The sequence below is a fragment of the Artemia sp. Qi Xiang Cuo genome, chromosome 7, assembly GCF_049724085.1.
Source record: "Artemia sp. Qi Xiang Cuo chromosome 7, ASM4972408v1, whole genome shotgun sequence".
Lineage (NCBI taxonomy): Eukaryota > Metazoa > Arthropoda > Branchiopoda > Anostraca > Artemiidae > Artemia > Artemia sp. Qi Xiang Cuo.
This window is the reverse complement of record NC_142800.1, coordinates 61,398,141-61,418,527: the sequence shown is the minus strand read 5'-3', so window position 1 is coordinate 61,418,527 and position 20,387 is coordinate 61,398,141. Positions and strand designations below refer to the sequence as shown.

At 34.3% G+C, this 20,387-nt stretch overlaps 1 protein-coding gene across 6 annotated transcripts in view; it reads left to right on the top strand.

Annotated features, from left to right (window-relative positions):
* LOC148950531 (uncharacterized protein CG43867) overlaps window positions 1–20,387 on the top strand; it is a 355,819-nt gene that overhangs the window by 256,587 nt on the left and 78,845 nt on the right. For 5 of the 6 annotated variants that reach the window (XM_089092459.1, XM_089092457.1, XM_089092460.1 and 2 more), the window contains 3 exons: window positions 10,737–10,880; window positions 14,870–14,953; window positions 19,187–19,315. In XM_089092459.1, coding sequence (XP_088948585.1) covers window positions 10,737–10,880; window positions 14,870–14,953; window positions 19,187–19,315 — 357 coding nt within the window. Of the gene's footprint in view, window positions 1–7,379; window positions 7,531–10,736; window positions 10,881–14,869; window positions 14,954–19,186; window positions 19,316–20,387 lie in introns of those variants that run through there. The other variant, XM_089092463.1, reaches the window with a different exon arrangement.

The following is a 20,387-nucleotide window of genomic DNA, read 5'->3' as shown; positions in this document are numbered from 1 at the left end:
TGGATTTTAGAAAGCATAGGGGTTTTGAACCCAACTCATATTAATTTACGCTCGTTTCGAGTTTGACTCTGTTATTTATTTTAATTTCTGTTCGTTTTGGGTCTCATTTATTTATTGATACTAATTTGTGGAAGTTGTATGCTTACTAGATTATTTGATTCTGTTTTTGTTCAATTTTGGTTTAACGGAGTTCTTCACTTTTTTTTTGTAAAACGTATTTTGTGAAAAATTTTTTTTTAATTAATTTCTGTTCGTTTTATATTGACATAGTCTTTTTCAGGGAAAAGAAAATAATAGTTTGAATCTTTCTAGTTTTCCTTTAAGAATTTATAGCTTGGCCTGCTATTTATGTACTGGAGAAACTTCTTCAGCAATTTTTAACAGATGACCAGATAAACAAAAGTTAATACCATTCCTAAAAAATATATCTGCTCTTTTACAGCCTGGATACATTTACGCTTTTTATTTAGGAAATTTTAAGAGCAGAAGTAGTAATAGAAGTAGCCCCAAAAATTTGAACTTAATACCCTCAGTCGTTCTTGTTATATTGCTGAGATGTATTATTGGCAAACAGCATACAAACAGTGTGGTTTGATTTAATTTTAAAGCAACATTCATTTTTAAGCATAATGGGAAAATAACATCACAGTTTTTTAGTTTTTATCGATCACTTCGTGTCTCCTTTTCCAGAAAAGTAGTGCATGCTATTGGTTTTTGTTCCGTGTTTTCGTTTCTAACCCTCTGGTTTACCCGTCAAAACAAAAAAAGGACAGATGTTCGTCTATACTTCAAGTGTTTCGTTCAATTTTCTAAGAAAGTGGATAGCCTGGACGCGCTTTAAAAATGAGAATGCTAGATTTCAACTGTTACCGCTCCAGAAAATATGCAAAAAGATATTCCCAAATTAAATATATATATATATATATATATATATATATATATATATATATATATATATATATATATATATATATATATATATATATATATATATATATATATATATATATATATATATATATATATATATATATATATATATATATATATATATATATATATATATATATATATATATATATATATATATATATATATATATATATATATATATATATATATATATATATATATATATATATATATATATATATATATATATATATATATATATATATATATATATATATATATATATATATATTTATATTTATATATATATATATTTATATATTTATATATATACACCACAGTAGTAGTTTTTATACTAATCGCTTTTCTAAAATTTAAGATGCAATTGCATTTTAAAGATGCAAATGTAAAGAATATTGCAATTTGTACTGATAGTGTTGTACAATTTTCACCGTTTTGTGGGATAATGCCATTTGCCGGTTTAGAAAAGAATTACCATCATGGTTAGGATTTTGGATGTGTTCACGTAGGCTACTCTTAATCCCTCCCCTAAAGAAAAGAGTTAGTAACGTTTATGTTTACAATTGAAAATACCCAAGATATAAGTTTATTTATTTTTTCTTGATGGATTCTCCCCCATCCTTTTCCAAAGCCCGACTCCACCAGTCTATTTAAAATGACTGAAACACGCATTGAAACCAAATGTTGAAGATGTTTGGAGACCTGAGAACTAAAGGGCTTTTCCTATTACAAATCCAGCATTCAATAGGGCAAAAACTGATCAGATGGCAGCATGACATCGCTTCAAAGCCGCATTTACCTCCGGATATATAGGGTGTAAAAAGCTTTTCAATCAATTTATCTAGGTTTAAATTTAGTGCACCATTCGTAGAAGAAGTTCGTTATAGAGATGCGAAAAATCTGCTGAAAATGTAGTCGACAATGCTCAAAAATTGCCATATAATCATCTTTATTGAAAAATCCATATTTTTATGATATGGAAGTTTCATGGTCCGCAGACAATTACTAATTAGGTGGTTTTCCCTCCAAAAACCAACCTAATGCATAGTTTCTCACAGCTTGGAGATTTGTCTCAAGTATAGTGCACTTCAATTACAGTGTAAATAATTAAAAAACACTAAGGAAATTGCCTTTAGAGATTTGAAAAAATACAGTCATGAAATTGATGGTTGTGCTTAAAAATGTCACCAGACATACAGAAAAATACTATATAAAAGTACTGCATATATCATTCCATATTACGCTCTCCATAATTTCTCAACCGCACCGCTTTTGTGCTATACTTGAGGAATTATTAGAATAGCTTAGATATAATGTGTATAGAAAATTATCGACACATTTCAGAAGCCTTAAAATTCCAGTAGGGTACAGGTAGGAAGATAGGTTCAGAAAACCTATAAAGCCAGGCTATTAATTCGTAGAAGGTCACCTTCTACCAATAGCTGTTCTTATTGTGAACTATATTATTGTGAACTAGCATATCGTGAACTATTGATGTACTTATTACCAAAAGATTCTATGCGAAAAATATCCCGTTTTTGTTCCTAAATCAATTTTCGTCTCTCTTAGAAAGTACTTCAGTAAGGTGAATGAAAGGTTTCAGGAATGTATCGAGAACCTAAAACATGCCATTTGAAGACCTTTTGAAGTACGCAGCGTAACCACCTCACTCCTGTCTTCTGCGCTACCTTCTAAGCTACCTACTAAGTAGTCCCTGGAGCTATGCTGAAAACCGTTGGCCCGCCACTGGGAAAGGTTTGGCGACCCACCACCGCAAACGGTCTGGTGCGCCACCATCATGGTTGGCGGTGGCGTGTTGCCTTGAATTTTTAGCATCGAATTATTTTCTGGGATTATTTGTTCAACTGAGAGGCAAATATATAGCAAATTTCATTATTTAATGGCACATAAAAAATTAGATTCCCCTCAAAATGTTTTTGAATCTACTCTTCTCCTACGGACTTTAGATTGTCTTTCAATTGTTTATGTGCTCTTGGTTACAATCATCAGTTTTTGAGACCACGAATGCTTACTAATGTTTAATAACAGCTATTTTCCATAATTTTATTCGCAAGATTCCAATATTTCCCAATAAACCTTCTAGATTTTCTAATGCATAGTTTGTCACGCGAAAGCGTGTGTCTATACCTCAGCGCAATGCCCTTTTCACCTTTTATGTTGTCAGACTGGCTGTCATCACATGAAGAGAAAGATGAAAAAATAACTAGTTTGATCGTGATTGCTTTGCATCTAAAATAGGAATAAAGCTGTAAGTTCAGTCTTAGAACTGAAGCGGTCACCTGCTATGAGAATGCAATCCTTACATATACAGTATATTTTAAATGATGACATTTTGGCACATTATTGCAGCCAGGGCTACTGAAATTAAAGTTCAATGTGTTAAGACTGGGATTCTGTTTGAGAATAATAGGTAAAGAGACAGAGGTGCTGACGGATAGAACTAGGATATACAAAAAGAAATAATTTTTCTCATCCTACCTCTACTGGACAGATCATCTGTAGCATTACAGTTCAATTAGAATGAAAAATATATAGTAAAAAATAAGCTGTTTTTCTCAGGGACCTCTTTTCTGTAGCATTATGGTGTTTTCTTCTAAAAGTTGCTGGCAATCAGTCACTAGTGTCCAACATAGTGAAAACGGCCTTGAATTTTTCATATTTACCACTTAAAGATTGACTGGTTACCGGTGATTATTGGATGGCTTGCCAGTTGCTAGTGAAAAGAAAGTTTGGGTTTAATGTATGATCAGTTTAGTAGAGGTGCAGATTAGCTATCCGTGTAGTATAGATTGCAGAGGCCCTATCGATGGAACCAGAACATGCAACTAGATTCTAGTGTTAAAGACTGCCATAAAGTACTTTAACATAATGTCTGAGAACCAAATTTGTCCAATCCATAGTCCAACTCCCTTCACTTCAACTTGTGGTGAGTATGCTAATATAGTAAGAATTCTTTCATACAAAGAGGAAAGAGTCTGTGAAGAGGCCGCCGAGGAGGCTGTTATCGTTGGTGCTGTCCAGTAGATCAGCTACCCCAATCAGTTCAGTGAATGTGGCCAGGGGGTTTTTGTCAAAAGAGGAACAACTCTAAATCTCTTTATGATCACATGCCAAAGAAAAGGAAGCTACTTTATCAGATGTTATGCAAGGGCTGTGAGAATGCTGAACAGGATGAAAATGTTGATGTTATTTGGTGTCGAGTAGATTTAGATCTGAGCTTGGCAGCCCATGCCAGGAGGTCAAAGATCTTGTCCTGGTTGATACAAATAATCCAGCTATTGCCTTTTGGGAAATGTATTCGACTCTGCTGCCGTGGACTGAAGCTTTGGCAAGAAAATTTATGTCGTTGCCAGCAATATATGTGGCAGCAGAAAGGGTTTTTATTAGTGGAAGATTAATAGTTACCGTTAAGTACTGAATGTTGCCTCTACACCGTGTAAATACGCTAATTTTATGCATGACAACTGCAAGCTTGTCAAAGCTTTTAAGGAATGTACTTTGGTTTATTTCTAGTTAAGTGTCTTGAATTTTTAAGCAAAAATGAGAGCAAATAAGGAAAGAGCTACCACAAAATGTTTCAAAAGTTAAAGAGGAGAGGTTGTACATCAGATTATAAATTGTCACAGCTAGTTGTGTTGCAATACCATTGAAGGAAACATAATGGAAAAGTTGACATAATACATTTTTTTTTTTCTGTGTATTGGAATGAAGGTTAAGAGACCTCAAGGAATTGCCACATAGGTATATGGTAGTCAAAAAAAGGGAAACTAGTTTACAAGACCATGAAATATCCAGACATGGAACAAGATATAGTCTTCAGGTTCCCTGGAGGTTTTATAAATTAGTCATGGAGATATGGGACAGGGAAATTTATTTTGATTCCTTGTTTTGTCGGATTAATACGATTCTCAGGCAGTTTAAGACCTCACTGTTGATTATTTGAATTAAAAGAATGCTTGGAAGACGAGACATCGTCTTTATTTAGTCCGATGTTCGATCACAGTAGTTAAGCTAAAAAGGAATGGTGAATCCCAAAGACTCTAGCTTAGAACGAAGAAGGAAGTACGATAAGAACTAATACCAATCTAGTTTTCAAAATTAAAAGGAAAAGAGTGAAAAAAATGCTAAAAAATAGACCAAAAGCCGATCAATATGCGACGCGCCGGTGATCAATTTTCGACGACAAGCTCCAGGGACAACTTCTAAGACATAAGGAAAGAGCAGAAATGCTAGCTTTAAAATTGTTTCTCGTGGCATAGTGTAGGACCTTGAATCATTTATGAAATAGAAGAATTTCGGTGATTTCTAATATTTTGAATTCTTGACGTTGCCATTTTTTTGAACAGAATTCTATTTATTATTATTATTGTTATTATTATTATTCAATTCCGGTCCTTATCTAATCTATGTAGGCTATAATAGGGAAATTATAAAAATGTCTGCAACATCTGTACCTAAAATATCTGCCCAAAATATCAGGTGTGGACAAAAACATCTGCACCAGAAAGTGGTTGGGGATGGCTATGTAAATCTTCCATTGTGCACAGATAAGTTTTTGTAGAAACTCGTAGGGATCGATCGCTAGGCCAAGATTCCTAATTTCACAAGGGTGTAATACGGAAACAACGCGGTTACTTGAGTAAATGTCTCGGGGATGGCTGGGGGATCAGGTTGAAACATATTGGCAAGCTTGAGATGGGGGAGGGGGCACCTGGATCACGAATTTTTGCTTGGGGATGGGAGAGAGATACATCAAAGGGCACTATGTGTATCCGGGTCATCGAAATCACATGTCTGCAATTTCTTAGCAACGGCTTGGTGAAGAAGGTGATGGTGATGCTTGAACGTGAACGGCTAGGTGATGGTGATGGTGAACGGCTTAGTGATGTTTAGTGATGAATCTTTCAGGTATTGTTGGGACGAAGAAGGGGGAGATGGGGCAAGAGGGCTTCAAATATCTCGGGGATGGGTTAAACAGTTTTGCCTTTGATTCACCATTACCTTTTGTACTTTAAGATCCTATGGGACGCAGACCTTCAATTCATGCGAATAATAATACTCTCTCTCTTATCCTACGTTCGCCGACCCTGAACGTTTTTCTTCTTAAGTTTATGCTGCTGCAATGATTATAATGCATATATTCTTACCTAATAGAAGGGATGTTTGATAAAGACCAGGGAAATTAGCTGGACTGTATTTTTGTTCTCTTTTTTCATTGCTTGAAGGATCTCCACATAGCTTAAAGCCTGGTAGAGCAAAATCATAATCGATCATTCATAATATCTTTTTGTTTAATAATAAAACCAAATTTTAATTGCAGCTATAGAAACCAAAGCCTATGAAACTTGAGGTTTCATTCAAAGCTTTCCAAACACTTATTTCAAAGCAACTAAAATACGAATTAACCCTTTGACTCGGAATGATTGAAGCAACTGTTTCCCTGAATTGAAGCTAGCTTTTAAACGAAGAACAATATGTGTTAGAATAAGGCAGAAAACCTGTCAAAAATCATTAAATCCTATCATGTTTTGACCATCTACTGTCAGCCTACCATCTGTATTGAAATTCTGTATATATAAAAAAAAGAGAAAAAACTATCATGTTGTTATCCTAGATTCATTTTTTATTTTAATCATGGAATATCATTAGAAAAAAAGGACAGAAAGCGACAGTAAAACAAGTAAAAATAAAATTCATTTGATATTCATCAATCACCTATGATGAAGAACGAGGGATTTTTTTTTATTTCAGTCCCTCTGCTATTTGCATATTACGGCGCTACTTTGTTACTAGGTACTTGGGAAGTATTCGTTTTGGGTGGAGACACACCATTTCATGGGGGGGTGGTGGTGGTGGTGGTTTTAGCATAACTTCAAAAGAGCGCAAGAACTCCTTTCAAACCGAACTATATGATAAATATAGGAAATTAAGGAAAAGCGGGACGTAGAACCTCGCTCCTTCCTTCATAGAGCCCTGTTAACCATTTTAATCTTCAAGAGATGTCCATTTGACTAATACCGGAATTTTGCGATCGTCGGTTTTTTTTTTTTTTAACTTAGCATACAGATTTACCCAGTAGTCTTTCCTTTTTTTATTGAGTCGCAACTTAATGTTGAATTGCTCTGTCCCCTTTAGCTTTTGGAAACACCTGCATGGTGAAATTAGGGTAAACGCGATCAAATTAACTTGCCATCTGGAAATAATTGGATATTAATTTTGTTCTCTGAGAAATTTGATAAATGACATCAAATTTCCATAAGTATTTTGTTCAAGTGTATGAGTCATCAAGTCTCCGCGTTCCCCCTAATATTGATTTCCCGATCGAAGCCCCGGGAAAAGGCACTGGCTAGCTCTGCTTGGTCTCATCTTTTAGTCAGTGAAATTTCTTAGTTATATTGGGAAGCTAATCTTCACTCTGTGAATAGGGTCCATTGAAATAACTTGTTTTCTGTTTTTCAAAAGATCCGGTATTTTTAGGAATTGCCATTGTTGCTAAATTGAAAGTGGTGTTGACTTCTGATTTGTTTTGTATTTGAGATATGGTATAAATTGCACCAAAATAATATCTCATGACAAGTGAGTACTCATTTCTTACTTATTGCCTTAAAAGTTTTGCAAAAAGTGGTATTAAGAAATCTATCCCCTTCCCTTCCGAAATTGGTCTAAAGGACCACTTCTCTTGGGAAACTTGAAAAGAAATATTGTCTGAATTCTGATGAAAAGTCGCTACCTATTTCCTACTGTACGCTTTAAATACCTTTTTGAACCGTGTTTGAAACAAAGGGTGAAATCACACTCATTCTTCAGAGGGAAAGGATGACATTCTTACCTAGGAATTACGGTTAAGGTCTGGGTCTGTGGCATTTATCTGGAAAGTCTTTATAAGGTTCCTTGTTGACCAACCTCAATGGGGAAGGATATTGCCACTCTTCATCAGATTGAGGGATTGTATTAAATTTTATGGGGAGGGTGCATTTGCCGTCTAGATTTTTGTCCGCCCCCTAGATTTTGAAAAAATACCTATTTAGGTATTTTTATTGAAAAATGTCAGCCTACTACTGGTGAAAGCCGATTCGCAAATTTTCCCCTTCCACTCTGACTCAATCTTAGTAGGTTTGACCTTTTCCGCTCTAGGAAAATTCCTGCTGGTTCCATTGTTACGATGTGAGCCGCCTTTTTTTTTAATTCTATTTTTTTTTTTTTTTTTTTTTTTTTTGCAAAGGCTTCATCAGTATTATCGCTCAACATAATATTTGTTCTTTTTTAATTTAAATGATTTCCTTAGTTTTTGTTAACTTTCGGATTGAAGAAAAAGAAAGGAAAAAAAAGTTAATTTTACAGGTGTTCTTCCAATAACAAGGTTTTCAAAGAGGTTGTGTGTAGTTAATAGGTTTTATTTGAGATCTTTTTATGGCAGAGGGAAAATGTGTTTGTGTCCGTGAAAAATAAAGTAGTTCGTTGCCGATTTTTTAAACGTGATATAGGCCAAAATTCGAATACTGTTTTTAGTTAACATTTAATTAGTTTCTAATTAAATTATTAAATTGTCGAATGTGTCTAAAACTTATGACGAGGGAAATGTGTTTAAGTTGTTTACTTTATATGTTTCAGATGACATACACGAAATAGGACTTCAATATGCATATTCCCCTAGTGGCGTCTTTCTGTGTTTCCATAATTCTCAATTACTTCAACATTAATTTGTAAGTTTTTCATAAAAAAGTAACACGCGCGAGTTCAATTTCTAGCTTTTTTTAATCCCTCGTTTTCTTATATGTTCTTACAAGTATTAAAAAAGGAGAAATTCTCGTTTCTCCAAAAAAGAAGGATAAAAAAAATTCACTGGTTGCATCCTAAACGACTGTCGACTTAACAGACCGAATTACTCCCTTGCTTACATCTATGATATATTCTCCATATTTATTCTAAGGAAATGGTGACTTGTGCTAATATTTGTAAGGATATTTTAAGCATTGAAATTTACTTACAAAATATAAAAATGATGTTTGAAATATTTGTCATTTACTTCAGCGTACATTCTACGTCGCTGTTTCACAATATGTGCAAGTGAAGGACAGCAATTTTTTTTTTAATTTTTTTTTTTTTTTTTTTTTTTTTTTTTTTATAATACACGAAGTAAAAAAATGAAATTATGAAAAATATATCAAATTTTTTCAAAATAATTGCAGTTATGTGTTTTGCACTTTGACATTCTGCTACTGTTACTGTTAATACTCTCCCCCCTAGAAATTCTAAGAAATGGACGAATGTTCTTATACTTTCTTGTATTTTCCATGCAAGTTACTCCGCCTATTTTCTTTTCTTTCTTTCAAATCAAACATCTCCCCCGGAAATGGTATCCTGGGTAAATTCGCAATATAGACTAAATTCCAATTGAAACGTGCTTTCAGACATTCTCTGCGCTCGAAGGCCTAATAAAAACACATAAAAAAAAAAAATACAAAAACAACAGAAAAGCATGGACATTTTTCAACTGATGCGTTCTTGAAAATACATCAAGTATGACACATCCTGAAAGGTTTTGAATGATAAATATTTTGAATGATAGATCTAAAGCTAAACTGACCAACCATGAAAGAAAAGGCAAAAGAAACAATAAAATCTAGGAAACATATCTTTAGGGCAGTGAAATTCACAGAAGATAATTTGCTGCGGATATTTCGCCTTGATAATAAATCAGCTAGGCGAGATCTATTAAAACGATATATTAAAGTTTAAACAATTTAAAATTTGAAGCAGTTTTTTAAAAAGCCTGAACAACCAATTTTAACAGCAAGACAAAACAGTTAAAACGTTATGGATTTAAAGAGAATTAAAAATGGATGAAGATAAAAGGCTGAAACCACCGGAAGAGAAGAAAAATAAACTGCACAGCTAGAATAAGCAGGGGCGTCATTTGGGGGTGGCAAGGGGGTGCAGTTGCCCCCCCCCCCTAATAATATGGAGAAAAAAATATTACACATCCCATGCCCTTTGACTATCCAGATATGGACCTCTCTTGCCCCCACCCCCAATAAAAAGGCTGGAGATTCACCCCTGAAGATAAAGAATTCAAATACACATTTAGGTTATACAATTGAGTTTTTTTTTTTTTCATGTCCAATCACTCACTGGAGAAGCTCTTATTTTATCTTAATTCTGATGTTTTTTTTAGTTCTTATGTTCTTTCTGTTTTTCTTCTTTCTTTTATTATTTTATTCCTTTACGTCTATTTTTTTTTGCAATTTGTTTCAGGTTCTGGCTGTTTTATTATTTATTACCTTTCTTTTAATAGAGAAAATACAGTAGGTTATAGAAAATGTGTTCGAGTAAATTTAAGTCTAGACTTAGTCAAATTGGCCCCCAAAAATTTATTTACATCTAATGTTTTTTTTTTTATTTTTTAGTACTAGTTCTTGTTTTTTGAATGTCCTCAAGGATGTTACACGCTGTTACAGACGGTATTTTTTTTTTTTGGGGGGGGGGGGGTAGGGTCCGAATCGAAAAAGTGTCTACTAGTGTGTGCCCCCTTGGCGGCTTAGCTCTATGACAATTTTCATTGGAACAAAACAAAAATAAAGAAAAACGCTTAAAGCAGAAAAATGATATTGACTTTCTTGAAAATTGGGAAATCGAAAGTTGTTTCCTTATTACTGTATCTAGAACTTTGAGATGCCGTAGATATTAGTTGGTTACGTTTGTCTGGTATTAGTTTTCGACACCCTGATATTACTGGGTTTATGCTGTTGTACGGGATATCTATAGTTACCTTTTATTTTAAGGTTCGAATTATGGAGCGTCGTTTTTGCGACTCATCTTGGCCTCACAGTGGTGAGTCGTCCGGTGGGGACTACGTTTCACTTCAGCATACAATGTTGGAAAAAGATAGAGAAATTTCAAGTTTAGAAATCCAAGTTGAAGAGCAGGTAGGTTATTAGAATAAGCCATTCCAAATTAGTGATTTTATAGGATTTTGATTAATGAGTTTGATCGATTTTGGTAATAACTAATCTGATGAAGTTAATGATTTTGATGGATTTGATTTTGATGAATGATGTATGTATGGTACTTGTTTAGATACAATTGAACCACTGAAGCCAGGTCCATAGCCAGACCTTTCATTTCAATTCGGGGGGAGGGGCTTATGCTTATAGCACCGCATGACTTCCCAGCACTATTCTCAAAGAAAACTCGACAAATCTTGCCGATGAAACGAATTACTTATAGAGTGAAAAAATTACCGAGCAAAACCTCTTTAATATTTTACTGAAAAGTGTTGAGGTTGGTGAATGGAATTTCTGGGAATCTTTGAGAATCAATAAGTGTGCGGATTTCTGAAAGTTTAATCCCTGGTTCTACTGCTTTCTTCTAATTGTCAAGGAAAAGCTTGTCTGGAAAACAGTTTTTACCGAAATTTGAACAGAGGTTGTGGTTTGCGGCTCTGTCGGCTCTCTGATTGCTCCTGTGTAAAAGCAAAGCATGTCAGCTTATTGGCAAGTTTATTGTTAGTTTTCGGGTGGTTAGTTTTTTTTATTTAATATTAATCTCTAGTATATAAGCCAGCGTTCCAATTTGGGACCATATACAGACGTTTATTGGGAGGTGGGATTTCAAATTGAAGATTTTCAATTTTGTCGGGACTTGGTTAATGTACAATTGTTCACGCAATAGTAGGATTCAGGATTAATCCTAAAAGAGCATGATCTCTGTGCCACCAGGGTTGTCGTCTTCTCGTGACTTGTTGGCAGTTTTGATGATTTCTTTCCCCCCCCCCCCAGGATTTTTTTCTGAAATGAGTCTAGTGTGTACATAATTCCAGTTTTTAATTTTCTAGTTAGGCTTTAGGGATGTTCTTAGTTTTAAAGTCGAACTAGTTGCTTTTGGAAGTGTTGTGGGCCTTTCACATTGCAATATAAGAACCTAAACCGGAAAAAATGAGCTGAAGAGAACTGAAAGCTCAACCAGAAATCAGTTGAGCCGTAATAAAATTTTTAGTCCGGATATTTATAAAACATTAGCATTCATACTAGCCTAGGCGTTTTCTCCGTCCTTTAAATTTCAGACGTTTCTTATTACGTTTACTATGTATTTTTATGATATATATATATATATATATATATATATATATATATATATATATATATATATATATATATATATTTGTTTTTTCTCGAAAATGGCTCCATATTTGTCCAAGAAAATTTGTATCCTGAGATTTTTTGGCCTTAAAAATGATCTATGTAGGTCAGAAGTTTTAGAAAATTCGTTAAAAGCCTCAATTTTGGAAACATATATTTATGTAAGCGACGTCATATTCTTGAATACATTCGAAAAGCATACATACGTCATATTTGCCTCAGTAGTGGTTGTATCGTCTTTAGTGTCTATGATGCAGGCAAAATTACACAAGAAACAAATGATTGACAAGAAAAATCGTATGATTGACCTCATATTTATGTGAGTACATTTCAAGAGCAAAAATTATATCAACCCCCCCCCCCCCATGAATAAACGTATCGTTTTTATATCTATGACGCATATCAAACAGTTCGTGGCAAAAAACTGTAAGTAAGGAGCGATCTGGCTCAACAGTAACCAAAACTCTAAAAACCGGAATTTTGAAATCATTACATACATCAAAAGAATCAAATCTTTATGTTAATTTCAAATATATAAGTTTCATTAACTTTAGTTTTACCCATCAAAAGTTATGAGCCTAATAAAATTTGCCATATTTTCGAAAAAAGGGGGAATCACCCCGAAAAAGTCAAAGAACTTTAATGAAAACTACACCATCGGATTCAGCGTATCAGAAAACCTTACTGCGGAATTTTGAAGCTCCTATCTGCAAAAATGTGGAATTTTATTTTTTTCGTCAGAAGAAAGATCACAGATGCGTTTTTTTTTTTTTTTTTTTTTCAGGGGTGATTGTATCGATCCAGTAGTCCTAGAATATCGTAAGAGGGCTCATTTGAGCGGAAATTAAAAGTTCTAGTCCCCTTTTAAGTGACCAAAAAATTGGAGGACAACTTGGCCCCCTCCCGAGCTCATTTTTTCCCCAAAGTTACCCAATCAAAATTTTAAGATAGCTATTTTGTTCAGCATAGTCAAAAATCTAATAAATATGTCTTTGAGGATGACTTAATTCCCCACAGTTTCCAGGGGAAGGGCTGGAAGTTATGAACTTTGCCCACTGTTTACATATAGTATTGGTTAATGGAAAGTATAAAGACGTTTGACGAGGGATTTTTTTTCTTATAGGGGAGGTGTCGTATGAGGGGGTGAGGGGGTTACGGGGGAGGATCCTTCCATGGAGGTTGTTTCCTTGGGGGAAGGGACATTTCAATGAAGGGGGCGCCGGATTTCCCAGCATTATTTAAAAAACGATCATAAATTAAGTAAACAAAACTAGTTTTTTCAACTGAAAATAATGAGCAAGGTTGAAACTTAAAACTAACAAAAATTATTATATATATAAGGGGGGTTAACCCCTTAGTCTATACCTCGCTCTTTACGCTAAAGTTCTTTTTAGTACTTTCAAAAGAGATATTTATTCTAATTAACCGGCCTTTGTGATTCAGGGGTTTGTGATTCGAAAAAAATTTGAGCTTTAGCGTAAAGAGCAAGGTATCTACTAGGGGGCAAACTCCCGAATATACGTAATAAAACATACGAATACAGAAGTTCGTTACGTAAGTTAATTTGTAAGTTACGTTAGAACAAAATTTCGGGAAAGCCATTTAACCAAAAAAGTAAAATTAATATGCCAATTTCGTTTTAATTATTCATGTACGGTACCGAAAATCAAAGCTGCATTAATTCAAAAACATTCATAAATTAAATATAAAAAAACTAGTTTTTTTTACTGACAGTAAGGAGCGACATTAAAACTTAAAACGAACAGAAATTATTCCGTATATGAAAAGGGCTGTCCCCTCCTCAATACCTCGCTCTTTACGCTAAAGTTTGAATCTGTCACACAACTTTATTTTTTAAAACAATAAAAAACTTTAGCGTAAAGAGCGAGGTATTGATGAGGGGACAGCCCCTTTCATATATGGAATAATTTCTATTCGTTTTAATGTCGCTCCTTATTTTCAGTCAAAAAACTGTTGTTTTTTTTTATCACATTACGAAAGGAGCATATCTAAGTATAAAATACAAAGTGTAATTAGTGTATTTACAAAAGGCGTTTTAAGTAGTTTCATAATGCCTAGAGTAAGTAGAGCAAGTAAAAAGGGTAATTATAATGCCCAGAGGACAAAGGAAGAACCTATACCGTTAAATGTGAAAAAACCAATCCGATGTGACCAGGTCTGACCCGTCCGAAAGCAGCTAAGGCAAAGGGTATTGAAAAAAAAGTATAAAGTAAGGATAAACGAAAATGAAGATAAAGTCAGAATACTTGCGTCAGGGGAAATTACAACGGGTCAAAAAACAAAAACGAAGAAAAAAGAAATATTTGATTAGAAGATAAGCGGCAGCAAGAATTAAAATAAGTCGAAACAAATATCAAAGAAATATGTGGTTACAATACAGGCGACAACAAGGAGTACAATGAATTAGAAATGTAAGTGGAAGATATGCCACATCGAGAACAAAGAAATATGTGGTTAGAAGATAAGTGGCAATGAGAATTACAAGTGACAGCAAGAAAGCGAGTATGACTGGGCACGAAAATGATCTAATTAGTCAGGACTTTAAGGAAGAATTCGTATTTTTCCCAGGGTGGTTGTAACAAACTTTTGGTGATTTCATGACATCAAGAAGAGGCTCACGTCTGGGGTTAGAAGACAAGCGACAATGATAATCCATATATAGAAACCTGCCGCGTGCCGAGTGCCGGGCCCCGGCGGGTATGTGTGTACATAAAAATGTAAACAAAAACAAAACTAAACCTTTTCTTTTTTTTCAGAGACGCTTACGGCTTCAAGAAGCAAAACAAGTTGAAGCAAAAGCAGCCAAAATCAAGGAATGGGTTACCAATAAGCTAAGAGATGTGAGTATTCCTTTTCTACCTTGAGGGAGCATAGTAATAGACTTGCTTCAAGAGCTTGTGGAAGAAGGATTTTATTTCCTATGCTAATATATGCAATTCATGATTTCTTTATGTTTGTTTTTTAACATTTCAGGATTTAGCTTTAAAGGTGTTTTGAAATCAACAACATTCTTGGCTGATTGCATCACATCTTATTGCTTTGCTGTAACTGTTGCTCTAATATTTCAGTATAGGAAGGAATAGTCTTGGCATGTTATTCGAACGGTTGTCTCTTCGCTAATTATTCGGTCAAATTTTGATTGGATGTGTTTGGGGAAATGGTGGGCGTGAAAGATGTGTTAGTTGCCTTACAATCACTGTCGGCTATTAAAAAGGGCACAAGCCCTTCCAATTTCGAATCGAATGAGCCCTTTCCGAAGTTTCTACGACAGCTCCTTCGATACGAAGTGCCCTGGTCTAAAAGAACCCCCCCCCCCAAAAAAAAAAAAAAAACATTGTGCCAACATCGTTCTTTACTTGGGCAGTGCTATTGCGCTGCCTATGATTTCTAAATTAAACCTTGCTTTTTCTACCAAATATATTGCCCCTCAAACCGCAAGGCTGTTTTCTCCTTTAAAGTTAACGCGTCCAGGGGCTAAATTGTGAAACGTAGAACTTTGTTAAAAGTAGAACAGCTATCCCTGTTTGTATATGTTGCTTTTCGGCAATTTTATTAGAACCCTTACCAACGACAAAATACCCCAAGAAGTTATACCAAAAAGTGAATACTCTATTATAACGTAATTTTCCCCTATTATTCCTTCAATTACATCTCCTAGAGACTATAAAAGTCAATTTTAGTTTCGTAAACACAAAATAAGGATTTATCTTTCGATCGTAAAGCCCCTACTGCGATCCCAAACTAATCTTTAAGAATTAAGCTGGATATTTCGGCCATATGTATAGTTGCCGTCATCAACAGATAAACTCGTCAGTAGTTTATCTGCTGATGACGGCCACAGTATATGTGATCAAACTATCCAGAGATTTTTTTGTTTCACTGTTAAATAAAAGAATTTGTTCCTATTGAACTGTTGTTTGTAAGAGAGTTCATGAATTTTCCTCCAGGGTGTTCAGTTCTCAGTTGTTGTTTCCTGGAACCTTCACCTTGATTGGGCCCGAGTGCCTGAAACCTTATGGAGCTCTTTGCTCCAAAAGTTTTCCAAAAGTGTCCTCCTTGCTCCAAAAGTTTTTCAAACGTGTCCCCCTTGCTCCAAAAGTGTCATAAAGTCTATTCAGCTTGATAATTCCTATCTATAAGCTCTGGTAAGACAAAGATCGTGTACGGCTGTTTGCCTTATGCTTAGGCTGCTAAAACTCACTAGTCCCAATTTCAAATCATTCAAAAAAGGGCTAGTAGGGCAAGATATAGTGCTGTCAGAGAATAACTGCTGCCTGTAAAGCCAAGGTTTGATGTGTTGCCAACAACTGTCTTGTACGATTATAGCTTTTTTTTCCCTTTGCAACCGATTGTCAAGATGATTAAACAACAGATAGGCATAGACCTTGCTAAAACATCTTAGAGAGCAAAAATCGGGTCAGAGTACTTGAAAAAGAGCTCTGTTGGGTGCTGCATTTCTATCTGGGACCGATTCTCCGAGGACGTTATCCATTAAAGCCGTTTGTTATTTCCCTGAAACGAAGGCTTAACACACATTTGAGATCTGGTGAATGAACTGGGTAAAGTACTGGTGGCATGCCGGCTCCTGATGAGGTTCTGGTATTGTCAGATATTCTTTTACGAAACAAAATATGACATGTGAATATATCTTTTTTCTATACATGTCTTCAAAAATGAAGAAGAGGATAATAAAATCAGCACGGTCACTGATACCTTTTCTGAGAATATGTATAAACTCAGAGACCCTTAATTTTTATCATACATGATTTTCAATTCTTGTTACCTAGTTTTCACCCTGGGAGGAAGGAGGTAGAGGTTTGAAATAAAAGATTTTGATCAGACCGGGGAACGGTCGTGTTTGTTTAGAAAATTGTAAAATTTGTAAATTTATTCTGTTAGACGTGTCCTGTCTTTCGGGATGGAGATCCACTGAATCGTTTGTTTTCCTTCTCGGCATTCATAAGCTAATCCAAATCGTTTTTCTGCCGAAATATTTTCCTTTGTTGTCCATTATATTTGTTGATTCCACCCGTTTTGCTTAGATTAAGTATAAGATCATTAGCCGTTTCTTATCTTACTAAGAAAGTTCATCACTAGATTCTTGCCTGGGGTATAAACTAGCTGCCTGTTTGTCTAGTAAATTTTTGGAATGGCAAATGCAGCAACTACCATCATCAAAAACACTAGTGCTAGAAAGCTTGTAGCAAAGAAGACAGGAGAAGGGGAAAAATTAGGTGAAAAAAACAAAACATAGAAATTGCATTTATTTTGATAAAGGTGTGGCCTGTATAAGTTTGGCCTGTATAAAGGTGTGGCCTGTATAAGTGTGGCCTGTATAAAGGTGTGGCCTATAATTATCACTGTTTGTAGTTAGGAAAATTTCTTTTTTCTTTTCACGCCATGTGATCCATCTGAAAATGTTTCCTTGTCATTCATTTTCTTATGTATGTATATCTCGATTATTTTACTATCTACGAGAATGATTAGACCAATTTTGAAACTAGTGGAACCGTTCCACTGATAGACAAAATGGGATCCTCTTTATCTTGATCCAACAAAGACTATTTCATTATCTGTTACAGTATTTGATATTTCCTCAGGCTTTTTATGCTTGTTCACTAAATTACTGAGAAAAAGGGCTAGAAGAACTTTCATTGTGCTCACTCTCCATATCTCTCTCTCTCTCTCTCTCTCTCTCTCTCTCTCTCTGTCTCTCACTCTCTCTCTTTCTCTATCTCTTTTTTTTTATTTTTCTTTAAAACATTCTTGTAGACGAAAAATATTCTATATTGTTATTTCAGGTTTGTTTAATAGAATTTAAAAAGAATAAACTATTGAATTTCTGAAAAGTATTCGAAATGCTGGGTTTTCCATCAGCCATTATTTTTATTGATTTCCTTTTTGTCCACTCTTTATCTAATGAAAGAAAGTTTTAGTTTTTCATATAACATAGTATTCATCTTAGATTTTCTGCGTCCCATTAACTTGATAAGAAAATGTCTAGGGATCCATGGAACTTTCCCCAGTTCTGGTTTTTCTTCTTTTTTTTTTAACAAGAAAAATAACCGTTTGACTTCTTAGATATGTCTTTTTTCTTTTTCGTCTTTATCTACTAAAATCTAATTGGGTTATCTCGTCCAATATTTTTGTCTTCTGTCATTCTTCCGAATGACAAACAAATGTATAGATATATAGTCCACGAAAATTCTTTTTCGTTTTATCAACTTTCTTTTTTCCAGGCTGAGACACAGAACCACCATTTGAATGTTTAACGTTTTTTTCTTTCTTGTTTTTCTTCTCCCTCTTTGTCCATATCCAATCAGCAAAAAGTTTGTTATCTCTCATTTAATATGTCATTCGTCTGTTATTTCCGCTTTCCAGATAATTTAATGACAAAAAGGTTAGAATTTTTGAAACTTTCCCTAAATGTGCCTTCGGACGTCGTTAATTTTAAGTTTTGTCTCCCTTTTCCAGACTGACGCTAAAGCTCGTATTCAATTGCGTTAGTTTTTCTTTTGAAAAAGAAAGAAATATACAAATAGAAAGATTTATACATCTTCTTAGACAATTTGAAGTTTCAGAAATCGAGTAAAGAAAAAAAAATACTCTGGCAAGATTTTGAAATTAAAACTGAAGATCAAGCATTTGTTTTTTAACCGTTTAGCTTGAAAAAAAAGAACAAAAAAAAATAAAGAAAAATAAAAAAAACGAACAGAAAGTAATGGAAAGGGTGCTTTTGACATTTTGAGCTGAAATTCTTTATCCTCTTGGATCCCGATTATAAAAAAGAAGTTGTTTAAAAGGTGAAAATCTAAATATAAATATTTAATGTAAAGTAACAAAGATTCACATTTAAACTAATGTATAATGCAGATATATCTGCCTTTTACAAGTTTCAATAAATTTTCGTGTCTTTTTCCACTCCTCGCCTTTACTCAATAGAAAAACAAATTAAGTCTCTATCTACGCTCCAACTAACTTAATGAGAAACGCCGAAGTCTAAAACTTTGCCTGGTTGTCCTTCCACAAGCTTATAAATGATCAGTTTTATCCCATTGTCCGATTTTTTTTAGCTTGAAGAACAGAACCATCACTTACGAGAACAGAACCAGAAATGTAATGAACAATTAGAACTGTTGAAAAGAAAACTTCTACAAATTTCTCAATTAAATGGAACAAGTAAAAACAGAGCCAGTACAGAAGTAAGTACTTTTCATATGTTTCTTTATATTGACCATTACTTGCGAAAAAACATTGCAACATAGCCTGTAAAAATTGTAAGAGAATAACCCTTTCACTATTCAACTCAAACTCTTTTTTGCTCAAACTTAACACTACTAAAAGGTTGCCAAAAATATACCACCTTTGAACAGCATCTTATTAACCAAACTGTATTATATTAACCAAAGCCAAAGATAATATTATTAGCCAAGATAATTAGCAATAATTAGCAAAGATAATATATAGAAAATTAGCCAATAGCCAGCTACATTCGCCAAAGTGACTGTTAGATGACAGGTGTATAAACAAAATCACTACCGTAGGTGGAATCTTTTGTGAGGACTGGTTTAAAACAGCTTGCCCCCTTCCTTCAAAGACAAAATTCTCTGTCACCTTTCCCCCTCCGCCGAATAAAACTTTCTTTGAAAGTTTAACTGATCCCAATTGTGAGATAAAACGGGATGTGCTTACCAAACTATGTATAAAATTTGTCATCTTTTAATGAAACCTACCGACTGATCATATACAATCTCTATGACAAAATATACTCGCTTGGCTTTAGGCTTCATGAGTAAAAGGACAAAAATGTAAGCTGTTTTATGAGCGTCGAAAAATTACCTAATTGGGATTTTAAAATTACTCCGGAGAAACTGTTAGTCGTTGTATAGTGTCATTTCTGTTTCCACTGCTTTCAAATTGATCATTGGCTGGAACTTAAAGACGAAACGTTAAAGACTTACTTACTATAAAATGTAAAAATTTTTTTTACCCATCTCACTCAAGGATTTTAATAGCGCTAAAGTATTCGAATGTGCTGTAGTTCCGCCACAGACAAAGCCTAATTGTGGGTAAAAACTCTTTATTTCCATCATTTATTAAAATGTTGGATTATTAAAGATGTACTCGATACGGCAAGAAATGGCAAACGAAAACTAAAAGCAATGGATTAAACGATTTATTGAAAATATGTATCATTTTCAGCAAAGCATAATACTAGCACGACCTTCAGGATTTGAGGAGGTAGTAGCCCCACTCTTGTTTGTGGTAGTCTCT